Source organism: Trichechus manatus, unplaced genomic scaffold, assembly GCF_000243295.1.
Source record: "Trichechus manatus latirostris isolate Lorelei unplaced genomic scaffold, TriManLat1.0 scaffold00157, whole genome shotgun sequence".
In the NCBI taxonomy this organism is placed as follows: domain Eukaryota; kingdom Metazoa; phylum Chordata; class Mammalia; order Sirenia; family Trichechidae; genus Trichechus; species Trichechus manatus.
Genome location: NW_004444093.1, coordinates 5,624,598 through 5,646,284, shown reverse-complemented (window position 1 = coordinate 5,646,284; position 21,687 = coordinate 5,624,598). Strand labels below are relative to the sequence as shown.

At 47.6% G+C, this 21,687-nt stretch overlaps 1 protein-coding gene across 1 annotated transcript in view; it reads right to left on the bottom strand.

Moving 5' to 3' along the window:
• PI4KA (phosphatidylinositol 4-kinase alpha) overlaps positions 1-21,687 on the bottom strand; it is a 158,134-nt gene that overhangs the window by 87,587 nt on the left and 48,860 nt on the right. Inside the window, exons 9-18 of the mRNA XM_004386190.3 lie at positions 19,408-19,473; positions 15,240-15,336; positions 13,854-14,045; positions 12,685-12,785; positions 11,922-12,051; positions 10,819-10,951; positions 8,113-8,208; positions 6,680-6,863; positions 6,105-6,208; positions 2,243-2,411 (exon numbers count right to left, since the gene is read on the bottom strand). Coding sequence (XP_004386247.1) covers positions 2,243-2,411; positions 6,105-6,208; positions 6,680-6,863; positions 8,113-8,208; positions 10,819-10,951; positions 11,922-12,051; positions 12,685-12,785; positions 13,854-14,045; positions 15,240-15,336; positions 19,408-19,473 — 1,272 coding nt within the window. The remainder of the gene's footprint in view (positions 1-2,242; positions 2,412-6,104; positions 6,209-6,679; positions 6,864-8,112; positions 8,209-10,818; positions 10,952-11,921; positions 12,052-12,684; positions 12,786-13,853; positions 14,046-15,239; positions 15,337-19,407; positions 19,474-21,687) is intronic.

Below are 21,687 nucleotides of genomic sequence, written 5' to 3'. Positions count from 1 at the left end.
AAATATTTAGTCACTTAGAAAGCGCCCACAGCAAATGTTAAATGAAAAAAAAAAAGGATTCAGAAGAGTAAGCTGAGATACAAGCCTAATTATACAAAATAAATATATATATGCGTAAACGATATAGGAAGAAATTTGTTAAAATGTTAACAACGCTCATCTCTGCATAGAGGGATTATGGATGATTTTCACTTTATTTATAGGTTTTCTGTATCTTTTCCACAATAAACATATATTCTGTGCAATTAGGGAAAAATTGGGGGTTACTTAAAAATAATGAAATAAAAGGCAAGTTCCCTGGCTAGACACAAAAACCTCTTTAGCCCATAACATGACTAAACCATGGTACACATTGATTAGTCAGAGTAAGTACGTTTGATCTACTTTATAAATTCACAGTAACAGCAGTGAGCGCACTGAGCACCTGTGCATCAGCACCATTCTCAGTGCTTCACAAGTGTTCATTTATCTTAACCTGCAGGTGAGAAACGGAGGCCTGAGTAGCTTGCCAAAGTTATATGGCTGCTCAGTGGCAGAGACCATTCCAACCAGTCTCCCACAGATGGCGCCACGCTCACACCCCACGCTGTGTTCCACTTTCTCAGTTGGGGCAGTTCAGCAGCTTCAAAAAGCACATGCACAGTCACTCTCTGGTTGGTAAATAGGAACTACTCTGAAAGGAAGAGAGCGCACAGCCTGCAGCCAGTAGGTGAAACAGGGTCCCTCACATGGCTCCATGGCCATGGCCCAGCCTGAGAATGAAGCATCGAACCCTGAGTCGAGACTCCGTAAATATGTGGTAAGAGCCACAGAGGCAAGCAGCCAAAGGTTGGGAGGTACCCTTCTAACACTAAAGTAGAATTTCTAGGTAGAGAAGGAAAACAGTTTCTGACACACTCCTTGGACAGCTGACAGCATGCTCTCTGAGCTTCATGGCTTTGACTTCTCAGAGCAGGGCTCTTGTCCTGATGCTAACGTGCCTGCTGGGAATGACAGCTCCCTCTTCCCCTGAGCGTCGGACACAGCACCGGCTGTGCCACCCTCCACAGGAGACATGAGAAATCAGTCACTCGGCACATTCTCAGGAGGGCCAGCAGAGAAAGGCTGAGCTAGTGCTCCCCAAACACACCACGGGTCTTAGGTCCCTTTCTGCATCAGCTGCTCCTCAGCAGGGCAGCTCCTGGCCAGGATTTTCACACAAGGTTCCTTCACTCAGTGTCCAGCTCAGATGTCACCTCCTCAGAGGCCTCACGCCAACCCAACCTAAAGTGTCTTCACATTGCCCAGTTTTATTCTCACCAGTGTTCTCCCACCAAACCCCATACGAGTGGGAACCGTGTCTGTCTCGCTCACTTTCAGAACTCCACCACCTAAAGCAAGGGCGGGTAAACTGCGGCCAAGGGCAACAGCTGAGCCACTGTCTGCTTTTGTAAATAAGGTTTTGCTGGAACACGACCCAACTGCTGACTTACATACTGTCTGCAGCTGCTTTTACGCTACTATGGCAGGGTGAGTCGTCGCAGTGGAGACCGTGCAGCCTGTGAAGCCTAAAAAGTTACAATCTGGCCCTCTGCAGAGAAAGGGCACTGACTCCTGACCTAGGACAGTACCTAGCACACAGTAAGTAGGTGAACAAAAACTGTCTGGGGAGGGAGAGAAGGAGAGGAGGAGGAGAAGACAATGGAGGAGGAGAAGACAATGGAGGAGGAAGGTGGAAATTGAGAAGAGGCCCAGGTGCCCACGTGACCTGCCAAAGAGGTGATAGGTAGGAGGCTTACCTGCCTTGGCCCCCACAGTCTCTCTCTTTGGAGGATCAAGACATGATATTTTGTCTGTCCCTGTGGATCTGTCTCTCTCAAACAGCCTGAAGTTAGGTCAAACTTGGCCCCTCTCATGCTGTCACTGTGCTCTGTGAAAGAGCTCTTAACGTCCATTCTAGGGTCACCAACTGCCCCGAGCTTGCCATGGACGAGGGAAGGAGGGAGGAACCCAGGCAGGGAGCCACTGGGCTACTGTCACATTACCATCCTGGGTGGGGTAGGCAGCTGCCACAGGCTCAATACTATCTTCCCCCTGCCCCTGGCAGCATCCCTGAGAAAGATGCCCACCACCACCACCATTTGTTCTTACCCTTTATCAGATGAAATTTCATTATCTAAAACAGGAAGACACCATGTTTCACCTAAGATAGTACCTGAAGACCCGGTCTAGGTCAGCAGGCACAGAGGCAGTTACAGCCTACCTTCAAGGCGGGGCCTTTCTCACTGGCCCTCTCGCTGGCCCGCTTCCCTTCCAGCCCCAGCTGCACAAACAGCTCCAGCAGGTTCATCAGCAGCTCATCCACGAGGTGCTCGTCCTGGATGTTGGCCGCAATGTTGGCCAGGGCATTGATCACAGCCAAGGAGCAGTGCCTGAGGGGAGGGGACTGTCACCCTGGTGGGAAACACCAGCTACCACCACACCCCTGATGCTGCCCCTACCCTTGCCACTTGCCCCGTTTCCAGGGCTGGACCCCATGAGGGGAGTGGGGCAAGCTGACCCAGGCCCTGGGCCTTGGCCTGCCTTATGGCGCTCCCTTCTGTAAACAAAGAATACTTGGGAGGTGATGACAATGTCATCTTTGTAAAAACAACGGCCCCTCAGAGAAAGCCAACTGCTTTTTTTTTTAATTGTTGTAATTAAATGAAATTTACATTTCAAGTTAGTCTCCCAGTTTTTTTTTTTTTTTACATACTTGTTATGAGACCCCAACCGCTCACCCCATTCTGCGACAGCACACTCCTCCCCTCTGTCTCTGATTCCCCATGAACATTCAACCAGCTCCTAACTCTCTCTGCCTTCCCATCTCACCTCTGGACAGAAGCCGCCCCTTTGGTCTTGTATCTACTTGACTAAGAGGCACGTTCTTCACAAGTATCACTTTATGTCCCACAGTCCAGTCCAATCCCTGGGCTTTAGAAATGACTATAATCCCCTTCTTTTGAGATGTATTTAGGGCCTCAAAGGGACTGTTTAAGTTTCAGGAATCTGCACATACAGGGGCTCATGACAGTCTCAGGACATTTCCCTCACAAATGTCCAAGGTCTGCTATAACAGAGCTAAATGTAGATGTACTCGCTCTCAGGCACTGCCCGGCTGGGTCTTGCTTTTTCCCCTCAAACACGTTGTTGTTAGCTGGCATTCAGTCTGCCCCCAACTCATGGTGACCTCATGCAAAACAGGATCAGATGGTTGTGATCCACAGGGTTTAAATGGATGATTTTTCAGAAACAGAACATCAGGCCTTTCTTCCTAGCGTGTCTTAGCCCAGAAGTTCTCCTGAAACCTGTTCAGCATCATAGCAACATGCAAGCTTCCACAGACACAGACAGACGGGTGGTGGCTGCGCATGCAGTGCATTGGCTGGGAATCAAACCCAGGTCTCCCATATGAAAGGCGAGGTTTCTACCACTGAACTACCACTGCCCTCCCTCAAACTATACAGAAAAAACCCCTCCTGCCGTTGGGTTGATTTCAACCTGTAGCAACCCTGTAGGACAGAGAAGAAGTGCCCCATAGGGTTTTCAAGGAGTGGCTGCTGGATTCGAACTGTCCACCTTTCTGTTAGCAGCTGAGCTCTTAACCACTGAGCCACCAGGGCTCCCCCTCAAACTATAGATAGCCTAAATTCATCATCATCACCATAAAACTAGTTGTCATCTGATAATCAGATTTTTCCCAACATTCTCTCTGCCCCGGGGCTGACGCCAAAGGCTTAGGAAGTGATCTGTGGCCCTAGGATATCTGCCTCAGGATCAGGCTGGCCCCGTGCACGCTCCCGTGTGAAGCTGACATCGCCCCTCAGCATACACGCTGCTGAGAGCCGGAGAGGTTAGCTGGGCTTCTGTGGGCAGTCAGACTTCTGCCTACATGCTACGCAACCCTGGGTGCACTGCTTAAGCCTCTGAGACTGTTCCTTCAAGTAACATAAGGGTATAGGGTTGTAGTAGGAATCAAACACTCTACGCAAAGCTCTGAGCGCAGTCTCTGCCACCCAAAAATCACGGAACAGATGGTAGCCATGGTAACAAGGCACATTTCTCAAAGAAAAGATGGATACTTGGTGAGTGAGGGCAAACAAATAGCCATAAATGCTTCCACTGATGAGGACGAGGACAAATCATTACTGGGAGGCAGTATCAGAAAAGGTTTTATGGGAGAAGAACTTGGAGGCAAAGTTTTAGACTTGGTAGCTATCACAAATGGTGAGTATGCACACAGAGTGGGAGAGAGCAACAAGACAGGAGCTAAGACTCAGGGGTGGGGGACAGGGAGGCACCAGAGTCATGACGTTCAGCGCAAAGAAGCAACGAGGGAAGAGGAGTTTGGGTCTGGGTGTTGGTAACACTGCAGAAAGCAGGCTGAGTGGGAGGAAGAAGAGGTCAGTGGCGCTCCCTGCCCAGGCCTCAGGCTGCACAAGTGCTGGGCTCCCAATGGAGTCGAGGAGGCGGCAGTAAAGTAACAACAGTGCCGAAAGCCAGCATTTATTGAGAGCTCCCGTTGTGCCAGAAGACTCTGTTTTAGGCATGTCACATGTACGATCTCATTTAACCCACACACTTGGAAACAGGTGTCACGTGTCAGAGAAGGTAGCTAAGGCACACAGAGGCTCAGTATTTCCTGAGGTCACACAGCCAGTTTGGCTCCACAGCTGACTTTACCCACTAACTGCACATACTCAGGGGGTCTCAAAGAGGAAGGCCTGGATTTCATGGTCAGAAAGTGAGGAGCCTGGATGACAGAGAACAGAATGCCACCAAAAGGCTCGTCATCCTTCTGCCTTCCCTTGTCCCTCTCGTCCAGTGATCTGACGAACTCTTGTGATATTGTCCAGAGATGAATAAATGCATCCCCGTTCTCAAGGCATTGCCAGTTAAGGGCAAGAAACAGACAGCATGCCAGGAAAGACTGGTCAGAATTTATAAAAGTATAAAATACTCAAGAACATAAAATTTCCATTCCCTTCGGTCCACCAAATCCTACTTCTCGGAATCTTTCCTACGGAAAGCATTAAAGACATTCACAAACGTGTAGCTATTAGGTTGTTAAACACAGCACTTACAGCAGAAGAACTGTGATTTAAGACTTTTGCTATGATATGATGGGGAGAATGTGTTTTACATGTGGCAAGGACAGAAGGGGGCCAAACAGTGAAATGTCATGGATTGAATTATGTCCCCCAAAAATATGTGTATCAGTTTGGCTAGGCCATGATTCCCAGTATTGTGTGATTGTCCATTATTTTGTCATCTGGTGTGATGTTCCTATGTGTTGTAAATCCTATCTCTATGATGTTGATGAGATGGGATTAGCAGCAGTTATGTTAATGAGGCAGAACTCAAATCTGTAAGATTGGATTGTGTCTTGAATCAATCTCTTTTGAAATATAAAAAGAAGCCAGCAGAGAGACAACGGAACCTCATACCACCAAGAAAGCAGCACCAGGACTAGAGTGCGTCCTTGGACCTGGGGTTCCTACGCAAAGAAGCTCCTAAACCAAGGGAAGATTGATGACAAGGACGTTCCCCCAGAGCTGACACAGAGAGAAAGCCTTCTCCTGCAGCAGGTGCCCTGAATTTGGACTTCTAGCCTACCAGACTGTGAGAGAATAAACATCGTTTGTTGAAGCCATCCACTTGTGGTATTCCTGTTACAGCAGCACTAGATAACTAAGATAAACTGGAAAACTAGTCAAGCTTCAAGCTCAGGCACTGGCTAGATAAACCACAGTACTGTGACACAGGGAACCGTGCACAGTTATCAAAGGTGACATTCACAGCAGGACTGATGCGCTGCAATGGTGTGCACAGTCTGAGCCTCTGCAGAGCAGCGTGGCTTAGAAAGATGTGCATCAGGACGCTCAGTGGTCGGCTCAGCGGTCGGCCCAGGGGCGGCTAAATGTGCTTTCACTTCTTGCCCATGGGTGTGCATTTATTTGTAGCACACACTGCTTTTGTAAGAAGAAAAGTTTATTTAACAGACAAATTCCCCAACCTCTTATTTTCAAAGGAAGCTAAATACTGTTGTTGTGATGGAAAGTGATAACGAGGCCCAGAAGAGTTACCTATAGCCATGATCCTTGTAGTCCTTAGTGGCTGAGTACACAACGGAGCTGGCCTTCACACTGATCTGCTGGAAGAGATTCCACACCTCCTGATAGATGTATTGCTGGAAAAAAAAATGAGGCAGACCGTTACCATGCCTTGACTACAGCACAGAAGCACCTCTAGGAACACTGAAAATGATCCTCCTTTCTTCATCAGCCAGAGGGAAATCTCTGAGGATTATGGATTATCAGGGCCTAAAAGACCATTGAGGACATCTATTTCTAAAGTTTTAAGCAAACCTCAGATAAAAAGCTAAAAGGGAAACAGCCTCGATTCAAATCCTATTATATGTTATTAATACTGACAAGAAATTAGTTTAGCTCTTTTTCCCCCAGAACTTAGGGAACCATTTACACTACTGTATTCTATTTGAAAAATCTCACTGCTCAGTGCTAAGACAATTGTGAGCATTTCACTCACTTGCAGGGTAAATGAAATCTGTATTTTTACATGTTTTATAATCAAAGGCGTTTAATGAGGCATGCACAAGGTGAGTGGGTTTTAAGGAGCTGGTCTCAAGGGGCTCCCTCACATTTCCAGTGATAACCAGGCAGCCCAGCTGATCGATGATGAGCACATCAAGGGGGGAGGGGGGCTGGCAGAATTTCTGCTGCAGGATCTGCAAAATTGGTTCCATGACCTTGGGAGTGTCCCTCAGGGCCACCGCGATGTGCCCTAAGGCCCGGATCGTGTGGTCGGGAATCAGGTGAGCATCCCTACGGAAAGAGAACAGACACATCTAGGAACAGCTCCCCAGCATGCGGTAGTGAAAAACCTCACTGTAAATCACCAAGAAGCCACCAAACTATGGGAGCTGGGATGCAGAACTCAACTTCCCCAGTCTTGATGAGGCATTAATCCAGAAACGACAGCCAGGGGTCTTTAAGAACCAGAAGAAACATAAAGCCCTAGGCACTAGGCTGGAAGACAGAGCTCCTTCTCTACCCCCAACTGGTGGTCCAGGATATAGACTTCAAGTAGGCATCACGTAAACACCAACTCATGACTACCCTCTATGACCTGGAAAGAGGCACTGCATGATCAGGACTGCTTAAGTAATTCCATCCTGTCGACTATGCCAACTGTATCAAACCAGTCCAGAAAGACTGAGATCCTCCACCTCTGACACCAAATGTGTAGGGAATGATAAACCCCATTCCACGTGCCAACTGCATCCTGTGGAAATCCTAGCCTCTCTTCCCTAGTGAGGTCAGATGCCAGCTGTTCCACACAGCTCTCTCTCTCATCCTCATTCGCCCAGGGTTAGGTGAGCAGGTACTGGCACCTCTCTCATCCCCATTCACCCAGGGCCAGGTCAGAGGGTACTGCCCCTGCCATCCCCATTCACCCAGGGTCAGGTCAGGAACCAATACCTTCTCACTCTCATCCTCATTCACCCAGGGCCAGGTCAGCAGATACTTGCACCTCTCTCTCTTACCCCCATTCACCCAGGGTCAGGTCAACATGTACTGGCCCTTTCTCTCTGTCTTAGGCCCGACAGTCCATTGGAACAACTCATGAACTCCAGGGAAAGAGCTATCTTTAATCTAGCAGAAAAAAAGACACATACATATAGGGCAAGGTCCAGGAGGGGTCTCGACACAGTGTCTCCATGTCCTCAGGAGATGTGCCTACCCTCCTGAGAGAAGATGTTCAATCTCATCACACAGGAAGCTCCACTGAGCCTCTGTCTTCCAAGGCCTTTATCGGCCTCCCCACACGGCCATGATCAAAGACATCATGTCTCCTGAGGCTTAGTCAGCAACAGGCCCCAGGTGGTCCCTCTTGGTTGGGACAGCCCCCACTCACTGGCCTCAGGTGAGGTCCTGCTCTCAGGAACTAAGACCAAAGGGCAAGTTGTTTACTACAAGGGGCTTCCACACCTCACAGGCATAAATACGCACGATGCCAGGTGCCCCCCTACCCCGCCGGTGCGTCCACACCGGCTGCAGTGAAGGGACGTACTTGTCGCTTTCCTGTGAGATGTACAGCCGGTTGGACAGACTGGCCAGGAAGGCCTCCACGATCACTGGGTCCACTGTCAGGCCAGCTTTCAGGCATCTGAGGACACCCACAAGGCAATAAGCATCAAAACTGCTAGATTTTTTCCCTCTTCCCAGGTCTACAGTGTTTAAAGAACTGATCTGAATCTTTTTTAAGAAATTTGAATGAAAGTCACTACAAAGAACGAATTCACAGAACTGCTGCAGACTTTGCCCACATGATAAATGTCTCAATTAGAAACAAACAAAAAAACCCAAAGCCATTGCTGTCAAGTCAATTCCGACTCATCGTGACCCCAAGTGTTACAGAACAGAACTGCTCCATAGGGTTTTCTTGGCTGTAATCTTTATGGAAGCAGATCACCAGGCCTTTCTTCTATGGTGCCACTGGCTACGTTTGAAACACCAACCTTTAGATTAGTAGCCAAGAGCAAACTTTATGCCACCCAGGAACCATCAACTGGAAACAAGAGCTTCATTATTTTGCCCAGAACAGTTTCCTTTCGAATATCACACTCAGCCTGATTCCAATTTTAAATTTCCTATACTCTTTCCAAAAAAAAATTCACAGGAATGGACTCAAAAGATAAATGGTCCCAAGATAGCTGTGGGAATACAAAAATTATATATGGTTTTAACAGCATGGAGAAATGCTTCTATTATAGAGAAAAGGGAAAATAAAAAAAGCTCCTCAGAACATGGAATCTTTCAAGGTGTCTCCTGCGCTGCATCTGTTTGGCTCCTGGGCCACAGAGTGGTCTGCAGAACTGGCTTGATTTAGTTGCTCAGAGCAAGAAGCCAGAATCCAAGAGGGAGAGTTATATTTTGATGTGAATGAGAATTTATTTGGTCCTGAGTTTAGAGAACAAAAGTTCACATAGCAGAGTCTGAGTAGCAAGGGATACCTACTCATGTAAAAGCTCTCATTTATATTTTAAGAAAAAGAAACGGGAGTCCCCGGGTGGTGCAAATGGTTAATGCACCCAGCTGGTTGGAGGTTTGAGTCCATCCAGAGGCACTTCAAAAGAAAGGCCTGGCAATCTACTTCCAAAAGATCAATTACTGAAAACCCTATGGAGCACATTTCTACTCTGACACACATGGGGCTGCCATGAGTCAGAGTCGACTCAGTGGCAACTGGTATACTAAAAATAGCACAGAAAAAAGATGAAATGCGAAAGTGTTGTTACTTTAAATGGTGGGCTGGTGTATAATTCTTTCCTTTCTATTTTATACATCACAAATTTTCTTTAACATGTATTTTGAATTACGTTTATGACCAGAAAAATGAAGGAAGCTTTATGTTTTGATTCAATTTACAACTAACAATTTTATTTGTATAGTCTGATGATGAACAACTGAAAATTGAAACTCAAAAACAAAAGTATTTTAAAAATACTAAATATGAAATAGGGATAAATTTGACCAAAAAAATTGTGACAGACTTCTCGGAGAAACAATCCTTCTTTGGCCTACAGAACTCTTATGCTCCTTGGTGGGCATGTCAAGTTTGTAAGGCTCTGACCATTATTTCATTCAGGCCATTTCTCAGGGCTGGTAATCTTAAAAGATGAGATAATGTCTCCCCTCAGCTAAAGAGAAGGCTTACTTATTGCCTGATACAAAAGCAATGGAGTCTCCAATCTCAGTGTTCCTCCAAAGCAACGCAACAACACTGTGTGTACAGCATCCACGTGGTCCACTGCACCACTCTCACAAAAGGTGGTGACAACGGAAAAAGACTGATGGTTATGTTACTGGCACTGACATGCATTTTTTTGTTTTAACTTTTTTTTGATTGTTGTACTTTAAGTGAAAGTTTACGATTCAAGTTAGTCTCTCATACAAAAATTTATACATACCTTGTTATGTGACCCTAACTGCTCTCCCTATACTGTGGGAGCACACTCCTCCTTTCCACCCCTGATTTCCCGTGTCCATTCAACCAGCTCCTGACCCTCTCTGCCTTCTCATCTCACCTCCGGACAGAAGCTGCACATTTAGTCTCATGTATCTACTTGAGCTAGGAAGCACACTCTTCACGAGTATCATTTTATGTCCCATAGTCCAGTCTAATCTTTGTCTAAAGAGTTGGCCTCGGGAATGACATGAGTTCTAGAAGTTTACCTTTTTAGAATATGTAATAATTCTTCTTTTTAGATAAAGTGTAGGTTTGGAACAATCAGAAATAAGCTTTAAAATACCATGTTGTCGCTGTTTACTGCCATCAAGCCAGCCCCCAACTCATGGCGACCCCATGCACACTGCAACAAAATGCTGCCTGGTCCTACAGCATCCCCATGATCAGCTGGGAACTGGACCATGTTCTGGTGTGACCCATAGGGTTTTGATTGGCTGATTTTCGGATGTAGTTTGCCAGGCTTTTCTTCCTAGTCTATCTTAGTCTGGAAGTTGCACTGAAACTTGTTCAGTACCACAGTAACACACAAGCCTCTGGTGGTGGCTGCACTGCACATAAGGTGCGCTGGTTGGGAATCAAACCTAGGTGTCTTACATGGAAGGCAAGGATTCTACCACTGAACCACTACTGTCCCTTAAAATATGATATATGTTTCTTATTTTATAACAGGCCTATGTCTGGAACACAGTTTTCTTCCTTCCCAGGTAATGAGGCACAGGTAACTGTCACATAACCAGGCACACCAACCTGCAGATGTTGTCGATGGCGATGTCTCGAAGCTGCTCGTACATGGAGGGCTGGCTCTTCTTTCCCGACATAACATTCAGGGTCGACTCAGAATGCTCATTGGTTATGCTGATTTTTATATCATTGCCAGCAACTACATGTAAATTCAAATATGCACCTGGTTGAGCCTGTCAATTTCCACCCCCTTTTTCATCCTTCAAAAACCAAGAACGCGCTGATCACTTCTAGTTTATAAAACAATCACTCTAAAGAATCTGATCAAACACTTCAGAGACAAAAGACAGCCTGAGACCAACAGAAAGGATGAAACGAACATGCTCAAATCAAACGGAAACATGTTTAGATAACAAAGTGACAAACAGGGACCACATGTATCCAGCCCTGATCCTAAGTGAGACAGCAATAAGCCTGAGACATAGGCCTGTCCTTGAGGTCATATCCAGCTAACTGAAGAGCACTAACATTCACACAGTCAGTGAGGGTGAAGAAGGGTGTGAGAGCAGGGACCTCATAGTCAGGGAGACCTTCACGTGCTACGGGGCCTGGGGCAAGTCTTTCAACTTTGGGTTTCTTCATCTGAAGGGCAAGGGTGCCCACCTTCCCAGGACGTGATTAAGACGAGCAACACGACATTAGAGGCCCAGGACCTGGCAGGTGTCTAGTCACTGCGAGCTGTCACTTGGTCACAGACTTGCTCTGAGCCTTTGTCTCTAGAAGCATCACAATGCACTCTCACATGGACAGTGGGGCTGGATGAGACAGTGCAGCCAAGTTACTGGCCCAGCATCTGGGACACACAACATCCACACTTAGATGACCCCAGTGGAAGGAGGTGTCAAAAGAAGAATGGGGCTGCAGAGGCTTCCAGTACTGGCAGGAGTAAATGCCTAGGGAGGCAGAGAGAGGAAAGGCCAGGAGGCTAGGGATGGACAGAAGGAGGCGAAAGCCCAAGTGCAGGGCAGAGCAGATAGCGCCAGCACAGCAACTACAGTCACCAGCCTCTGTTGGGTCCACACAAAGTCACGTGGTCCTGTTCTCAGACACTGGGGGGCACACGAGGGATGGGTGCTTGAGATGAGACATGACAAGGTCATGCTGGTTACCTGTGTGGTACTGACTGTGGTACTTGTACAGCTTCACCAGCACCGGGGATGGGATGACCAGGAAGTCTCGCAGAGATGGCGTCACTGAGTGCACCACCACTGGGAACCTCTCACACAGGCGACCCAAGCCCTGCAACACAGGAGCCAACAGTCACGGGCCTGGGAGGGACTCATTCCCAGCCAGTCTTGGGCAACAAGGTACTTAATTCTTCCCAGGTGGCTGAGCTTGACCAAAAACTTTCATGGTCAAAGTTCCCAGGGGCCACTTCCCCATGAGAAAAGACAGGAAAGGGGGATGGTCTTAACTCTCTCCCACCTAAGGGAGCTATATATTGTTAAAGTGCACTTATTTCTTCTGGAAGCAAATTAAGGGAGAAAGGGCATAAAATGGGATTTTTAAACAATGGCAAGCGTGGAGTCACTGGGATCTGCAACAAGAGAAGAGTCCCGGCAGAGCAGAGCTAGGTTCTGCGGATGTCAGGACACTTCTGACCACGTGGTCCTAATGGCACCTGTCCACAGCCCTCTACCTGCTGGCTCTGGGAAGGAGGAACCAGTGGCTCTCATTGAGGCAGGTTGTGTCTGGACCCGACCTGCAGAGATCCGTAGTGCTGGAGGCCCAGCCCACACTCTTGGGTGACCCACATCCAACAGCTCAGACCACTGAGTCTCTGCTACTGGTGTGGTAGGTTCCCCAACCATAGCCTGAGCAATCTGACAAACATACCATCTGGTAGGTGATATATGTGCAGGTGAGACTGACCTGCAAACAGCAGATCAGCAAGGGCAAGTGAGCAATGATGACTTTGCTGGATGTCTTGGACTGCAGCTTCTCGGACAGCTTGATACAAAGATTTTCTGCACCTTAATGCAAAATCAGAGGAGGGCACGAATGATTAACAAAGTCCGACACTGACAAAATACTTCCAGCTAACAGCCAGCTGCCATGGAGTTGACTCCAACTCATGATGACCTCATGTGCATCAGAGTAGAACTGTTCTCCATAGGGTTTTCGATGGCTGATTTTTCAGAAGTAGATCACTAGGCCTTTCTTCCAAGGCACCTCTGGGTGGACTCAAACCTCCAATTTTCAGTTACCAGTCAGGTGTGTTAGTCGTTTGCACCATCCAGGGACTCCCACAAAATTCTTGCTCACCAATTAATCATATAATTCAATTAAATTTCAGAGACATACTTTTAGCAGGGCTCACGAATACTGGGAGGTGACACTAGAAAGTGTATGGAGGCAGGTATCCTTAGCTGAATTTCAACTTTGTGAAAATACTTTCCTACTATCTCCTCTGCTTGCCGGCGGCCTCCACGCCCTCCAGTGCCCTGTGCTTGGCAGCCATTCTTCTGCCTTTGTTGATGGTTTACATTCTACAACTTACCCTAGGGAGTCCCTGGGTAGTGCAAGTGGTTAACTTGCTCAGCTGCTAAACAAAAGGTTGGAGGTTTGAGTCCAGCCAGAGGCACCTTGGAAGAAAGTCTTGGCTATCTACTTACAAAAAAAATCAGCTACTGAAAACCCTATGCAGCACAGTTCTACTCTGACACACATGGGGTCACCATGAGTTGCAGTCAACTCGATGCAATTGGTTTTTTACTCACCCTAGACAAACTTGATCCTCCAGCACTGAGCTCCCACTTCTCCAAAGAAAAGCTTAAAGAACCAGCAGAAGCAGTGGGAAGAACCCAAAGGCCCTAAGGCATTGAGTGTATCACCATCCACCCCAGGTCTGGTTCCCTCAACTGCAGGACAGGGCACTAGATCTGCCTCCTCACAGCAGACAGGGCCTGACTGCTCAGGTTGATACCAGAGCTGGGTGTTCTAAAAGTCATTTTTGGAAACCTATGGTCAGAATGACTCTGGGGCACCTGGCGCTCACATGGAGTGGCCTGGCTGTCTGCGGAGCAAGCCACTCAGCTCACCCTGCTCGTCCTTCACAGCCCACACCATGAGGTCCACGCAGGCAGCACTGGCCTGGCAGCGCAGCTTGAGGGGGCTGAGCTCACTGTGGATTCGGTCAGCATCATGAAGAATCTTCTGGAGCTCCCCCTGGCTCGTGTTGAACTGCTCCAGCACAAAATCATGGATCTCCTTCACAAAGGAGGTCGGGAGGTCTGCAGAAAGGAGAGCAGGCATCACAACCAGAAATAGCGTTGCAGCAAAACACTGGCAGTGGTGGTGCATATTTAAGGTCCTTCCACTCTCAAACCAAAACCCAAGACAGGGGTGTCTGTTGCTGGCTATGGTGGTTCCAGAATGTCCTCGGGGAAGAACGTGGAGAGACTGCGCACAGTTGTCCTCCACACACATACTGACTAGCAGGCAGAGGAGATGATAATTTCCCAGGGACATGAGAGCCATGCTTTGTTTTAAGCAGTCACTAAGCTAAAATCCGAATTTATGAAATACATAAATTGGGATGTATTATCACTGGGACTGGTTCAAATGACAATGGGAAATGCTTCGGTGATGTTAAAAAAGATTATCAGCTATCAAAGCAAGGCAAAAACTGGCTGCAGCCAAAACAAGAGGATTCCCTGACCACAAGGCTGGACCTCTGGAGCACCACTGCTGGCAGCCTTTTCAAACAGTCATCCTTGGGGCCTGGAAGATTCAGGAGAACCACAGAGATGGAGTCAAGTCAGAACCAGCCAAGAAAGCCAGGAATCCCTTGAAACCCTTCCTTAATGAGCCCAAACTCTCTGTGACCCTAAACAGACCCTGCTTCCCAAGAGCTCTCTGACTCAAATTAGGAAATGATTAAGTAAATAATGGTGCCTCTATATGACAGAATGCTAGGTGGTCATCAAAACTTATGCTGATGACAAACATTTAATAACACAAGGGAAAAGCACAGGAAAAATGTCAACAAAAAACGCACAAAAGAGAGACTAGAAGGAAATGCAGAATTTTGGGGTGTGCGCTGAACTATTAAAGACATTATCTCTGAGTTATAAGATTCTAAGTGCCTCATTTTCTTCTTTTTAAAATTTCTAAAGTAAACATGTAAAACTACATGCATTATTAAAACAACATAACAAGTACCTGTTAGGAAAACACCTTAGGAAAACCTCCTAGAGAAGCCACCACTGATGATATTGGGATTGCAAGATCAGAACAGGTTTTTCCCTATTATTTACTTTTTTCCAAAATTTCAGTAATGTGAGTAAGTCCCTCAGATAGTTTTTTTATGTGGCTCCAGCAGAAAGGCAAAGACCTGTGGGCAGGGGCCCCGGTCCCAACCTCTCCGCACACGCACGGCACTTGCACACACGTGGCTCTGTTTCGCTTGTGCAAATGGTCCTCACCCTTCATGCAGTATAGAGTGTCCCGCAGCATCTTGAACATGGCCACGTAGAGTGGGTCGCTGAAGGTGGAGTAGTAGAGGTCTGCACCGGGGTTGGCCTGCAGGGAACCAGACGCACTGATCACAGGGCAGAAACCCATCACAGTCCCCCTCCTCTCATGCTGAGGAGCGGTCAGGTTGCTACGTTCGTGATTTAGTATTACAAGTAGGGGGCCGTTTATCATGACTCATCACTTGGAACACTTTAATCACGCTCTTCGCCCTCTTGGTATCAGGACAAAGGCAGCAGGAGACTCATGCAGTCGGGAGACACCCGTGGGGAGGAGCCATCTGCACCTTAAGGAAGAAGCACCTTCCCCCCCTGAAAGACTGCCATCTGTGGCCTGAGGGGGATGCTGGAAGTGGAGGAGGAGGCAGGAGCCAAGGAGATAGCCAGACCGGCGGGCTCCACCCTGCACACAGACACTACAGCCAGGGCACCTTCACGCTCAGCTGACATTCCATATCTAGAACTCATTTTTGGGTATGCTTTAGCAATCTAGTCCAAAATGTAGCACAATTTTTCTTCTGGGGAACAAATGCGTGGAAGTCCTCATGAGTTGAATAAGACACAGTGCTTAACTTCAATACACTCCCCAGTATAGCAGGATGGAAAGTCGTGGTTTATTAGAATTCCTGATGTGTATTAGAACCGACACATGTAAAAGTTTCTGCAAACACAGAAAAGGAGATGTGGAGGCAAGTGTGCTGAGGGACACCAGGCTGGGCAGGCAGAGCGTCTGTGCCAGGTAGCGAGGGGCATGGGAACCTACTGGTTCTAAGTAAGCACCGGCGAGAGCTGCAGCTCATGGAGGGCCTTCGACAGGCGCCGCTCCAAGCGCTTCACAGACCTCATTTCGGGGTCCTCACAGCAACTCTGTGAGGCAGGGACCATGCAGAGATGAAGAAACTGAGACTTCAAGAGGGCAAAGCTGCACAGAAGAAGCCTTCCTCTTCTTCCCCAGAAGAAGTTGGCAGAGGACTGGCAAGCATGGAGAAGAGACAGGGAAGACCATCTGAAAAACTGTTAAGCCTCAGCACTCTGGAGCCAAACTGCCTGGAGCCACACTGCCTGGAGCCACATCCCGGTCTCATCACTCACTAGTATGCAACTGAAGTTCCTGAACCCTGTAAGCCTCAGCTTCCCCAAGTAATTAAAAGAGCAACTGTGTAAAGTCCTATCACAATGTCTGACACACAGCAAGCATGCAATAACTGCTAGTGACTATTATGTTGCAGGACAGTCCCTGGGTGGAGCGAACAGTTAACATGCTGGACCGCTCACAGAAAGGTTGATGGTTCATGTCCACCCAGATGTGATTAGGAAGAAAAGCCTGGCGATCTACTTTCAAAAAATCGGCCACTGAAAACCCCATGGAGCACAGCTCTACTCTGACACACATAGGTCGCTATGGGTTATAGCTGACTCAACAGTGACTGGTTTTTTACTATATTGGCAATAACTCCTAGGTCAGGGATTTCAAGCATTTTTTTTTTTGTTACAGCACCATTTCTTCAAGTGGAAGTTTATACTAAAGTCCCAATTATAAAACAAAAGTACTCAAAATTGCTCTGGTTCAATGGGAAGTGGGGGTCCCAGAGTTCCAACATTCTCACCTTTTGCCTTGAGCCCCTAGGACATGCCCTGAAGGGGTTCCCCGCAGCCCCCACCCCCCACCCCACAGCCTCCACTTTTTCCTTGGGACGTGGACTAACAACCTTTGTTACAGACAGGCATAGGCCTGACAAATCTCCAGTCATCCTGACTGTCCAGCCCAGACCAGCCAATCCCGGTCCTCCGGGTTGGCCCTGGTCACATGTGACAGCACACTGACAACAGAAACCAACAGGTTCCCGAGGCCGAAAGGCAAGGCATAAGGAGAGCACCAAAGCCAGTAAGATGGTCAGAACAGCCAGCTGCAAAAGGGTTGAAGGCAAGGCAGGAAAGTGTCAGACTGCAACTGGGGGAGTTTGAGAGCTGTGTCTTTTTCAGTCAAGAGCAAATCTGTAACAAACCACATCCCGCAGACACATCCAATATCTGCTAACAGCTCCCTGACAGCTAGTGCAGAGAAGGAAAGACCCAGCTCAGAAAGCTCCGTGGGAGCTCCCTCCCTGCTGCATCCCTAAGCCCCTGTGCACTGTATAACTGGGTGAGTGGAAGAACACTGTGTTTCATCAAGGAAATCGGGATCCAGCACACAACTTAACAAACATCACTTTCTCTCAATCCTAACACTAAAAAGAAGACTAACCCAGAGGTTCCCTGAGACTTTTAGCTCTTTCAGGACAAAAAGTTAATGATTTTATACATAATGCTGTAGTTCTTGATTCCAAATACATGAAAGACCAAAAGACACCGCTTCCACTGAAAGGCCAGGGCTCGCATATGCCTGAGAAGCACAGCTCTGAGTCTGGAGAAGCTGTTTCAGAAGCACAGAAGATAAAAGAGCACAGATGTGGACTTAGGTGGGCCGAGTCTGACCCCCGCTCCGATGGGCACCATGTGCCTCAATCTTCCACCCGTGAAATGGGGACACTGGCTGTCTTTCAAAGGCATGGGTGGGTGGTATACTTCAGAGAGACTGGCATGGCCTGACACAGCTGGGCACCGAGCAAACCCTCAGGTAGCAGGTGTGCTGTGATTATGTGGTCAAATGAGTTCTTTTATGTGGCCGTTTGCCTTGGTTCCTTGGAAAAACTGCTTGAGAGATTTTCCCCCTAACCTCTGAGGAGATACATTTACCCTAGTTTTCTATCCCAGAGGGTTTGTTAATTTTGTTCAGGCTAATTATACATTTCCTGGGTAAATGTAAACAACTTGTGGTTTGATACTTTTTGTCTGGTCATGGGCTGCAGCCTGCCCTGTGACTGGTCTATTTTACACACCTTGCAGGGATTGGTCAATATACACTTGACTATGGCCTACTATGCAAATGAAGTGTCTGTGGCCTACCCAGAAGGGATTGGTGAGTTCGCAGCCTTGGAAGGGCCATGCTTTGGAAGTGACCACGAGTCTACTTATATATGCCGCCAACCCCACAGAGGTAGGCAGACAGAAAGAAGAAAGCAGCAGAAAGGAGAAAAGGCAAAAAAGGCAAGAAGAGAGGATGTGAGGGACCTCTTAAAATAGCTGTAACATGAGATAAGAGCTGTAACACTGAAGACAGCAAGAAGAATCAGTGGTGATGGCAGAAACCTGCTTCCAGGAATGCAGTTAAGACAGCTGAACAAAACTCGTACACTGGCTATGAGGTGCGTGAGTTAGCAGTGGAGAGGCTGATGGCAAGGAGGCCAAAGGCAGAGAGGCCTGTCCTCAAGAGGCCAAGAGGAGGCCTGTACTGAGGGGGCTGAGAGGAGGCCTGTACTGAGGGGGCTGAGAGGAAGCATGTCCTCGGAGGGCTGAGAGAAAGCCTGTCCTCGGAGGGCTGAGAGGAAGCCTGTCCTCGGAGGGCTGAGAGGAAGCCTGTCCTCAGGGGGCTGAGAAGAAACCTGTCCTCAGGGAGCAGACAGTAGGTCTGTCCCAAAGGGGGTGAAAGGAGGCCTGCATGGTTGATAAGTGTAGAGGGCAGAGAGAAGGCCTGCTTGCTTTCCTGGCCAAGAGGAGCTCAGAGGACTGTCTTACACATAAGAAGGAAGAGATGTGCTCCTCTCTTTGGAAGAGTGTTTCAGACTTTGCCTGCGTGCTTCCTGATCCTGGTCCTGAGTGATCCTGACCCTGAGTTGCACCCCATTACGTCCTTAATAAATCACTTAACTCTGTGTATGGTCTGAGTTCTGTGTGGCCATTGCAACGGATTATCGAACCCAGAAGAGAAGTAGTGTGTGCCATGGGAGGGATGGCTGGTGTCAGAACTGGTAAAAAGTTTGGAGTGTGAAGGTATGTCTGCTCTCTACCTCACAGAAATCAGTTTTGGGCTGATGCTGGTTCTCATTATCCCCCCTAAAGTTAAACAGGTTCTGATGCTATTACTACTACCATTTTACAGATTAGGTGCAACTGGGAAGATTAAACTGAACACTCACTGCCAAGCCCCTTTCACTCTGGCCCACACAAACTCTTCCTGTGTTCTACACACAGGAGTTGCAATGGGGCTAACCTCACTGAGAGGCCCTCAGGAAGGACCTACCTCTGTGACACTGGCTACGACGGCATCCAAAGACTTGAGAACAGGCTCCTCGACGATCCTCTTCACCTACCAAGGAAACACAACCTCATGAGCCAAGCGACAAACAGGAATGCTAGCTCCTTTTACCAAAGCCACAGAATAAGCTCGTGGAGTACCAAACACAATGTGATCAATGGGCCAACAATATACAAAGTATAGCTACATAACAAATTATTTGTTGTTCTTAGTTTAGTTGCCATGGAGTCAATTCCAACTCATGGCGACCCCATGTGTGCAGAGCAGAATTGCTCCACAGGTTTTGAAGGCTGTGACCTTTCAGAAATAGACTGCCAGGCCTTTCTTCTGAGGCACCTCTGGGTGGGTTCAAACCACCAATCTTTCAGTTAGTAGCCAAGCGTGTTAACAATTTGTGCCACCCAGGGACTCTTTATACACACAAAATGCCCTTAATTCTGCCATTGCTTGGAACTTCTTTTCTTGTCCTGAATCAAAATGACATAAAAACAAAGAAAAGGAACCAATTCCCTCAAGCTTGCTAATACTAAATTTCCAGCTCTTGGACGTGACAGCAGGGGTACTCTGTGCAGCACTGACACTTCGCACACCCACAGATAAAGCACAGCTGTAAGCCACCCTCCCACAGTCCCTCCCAGGCATCAGGGACACCTTCACAGCCATGCCTCAGGTGCTAACAGCACTTCCTTCCTCCTCAGGCCTCACAGGATTGGCACTTCAGAAGCTCACACTATTGTACACGTTCCGAATGTCTAGCAGAAGCAATTGTTTCCACCCCTTCTCTGTATCTGCATTTAGTAAAGGGATGAACTGTTCCGTAAACTGCAGAACCACCTGATGAAACACACCTTCCCCCCTGACTACAGAACTTTAAGAAAGTCATTTTCAAAATATATAGATAATACAATATAGGAATCCCTGGGTGGCGCAAATGGTTAAGTGCTCGGCTGCTAACCAAAAGGCTGGTGGTTCAAGTCCACCCAGAGGCACTTCGGAAGAAAGGTCTGGCAATCTACTTCCGAAGTTCAGCCAATGAAAACCCTGTGGAGTACAGTTCTACTCTGACTCACATGAGGTCACCATCAGTTGGAGTAGACTTGAAGGCAACTAGTTATAAACCAGTTATCTGTAAGATAATAGAAACATGTCAGGAGAAGAAATAAAAACTTGCCTAAAAGAAAACCTAAGTTTGATAAGTTAAAATATATTGGAAAAAAAATTTCCCCAAGGGACAATCTGAAACATTTAGTCTTCAGTTATGATTCTCTGATATATTATACAAGGAAAAGCCCCCTGAGAAGGCCACAGCCCACCCAAGCCACCTTCTGCCCAGGACAGTGGCATTGAGAAGCAAATCAGGAGTGTTTTCCTTCTTGACCTCAAGTTCAAAAGTGAGGGATGTGTTCCAGAATACCCTGGGTTATAATAATCTAATAACTGACTATGGTTCTATTCTTGCACTTCAGCCTAAAGCCATCCTCTTTGGGTGCTGACCCCCATTCAGTACACAGAGGGGGGTGGCTGTTGTCCGCAGCGCATGTGCTCGTTTAACACCAAGCCCCTGTCCCTCACCCAGAGGGTTGCATGCTGTCAAAGGGATCCTTCTCACTCTCGTTCCTTATTTCGCAAACAGAAAGTTTGCTCTTTAGCATCTGTCCTTGATGATGCCCTCACCCCTAACACTGGAATCTCTTGGACAATATCAGAGCCCCTGGACCCGACCAAAGGCCTGCCTATCAAGGGCTCTACCAGTGGCACCAATGCCTTCTCTGACATCACCTCAAAGACCAAAGACACCCACATATGATCAATTTAGGTTCTGTATTAACCTAAGCCCCTTTCACTCTGGCCCCACACAAAATCCAATCAGAGCAGACCTTGGAGGGACTCAGGTGCAGTGGAAAGGCACTGGAGTTGGAGGCAGAATCCATGGCTGCACCCTGCCCTGCCCTTGGCCTGTGCATCCTTCACGTACTTGACATCCATTTTCTTACCTGTAAACTGGGATTCATGACCTGCCTCCCCACATGGTGGCTAGATTAAATGAGAAAGAATCGCACTCGATCCTTCTTTAATCTCCAAATATATAACTAGGGAGCTGTACTTTGAAATACTGTGTACTCTTAAGGTTTTCTTTGAAGAAATACAGGCTTTCTATGGCCACTGGAGACCCTTTTAGCTCAGTAATGAAGTCACTCCTGAGGTTCACCCTTCAGCCAAAGATTAGACAGGCCCATAAAACAAAACAAGACTAAAGGGGCACAC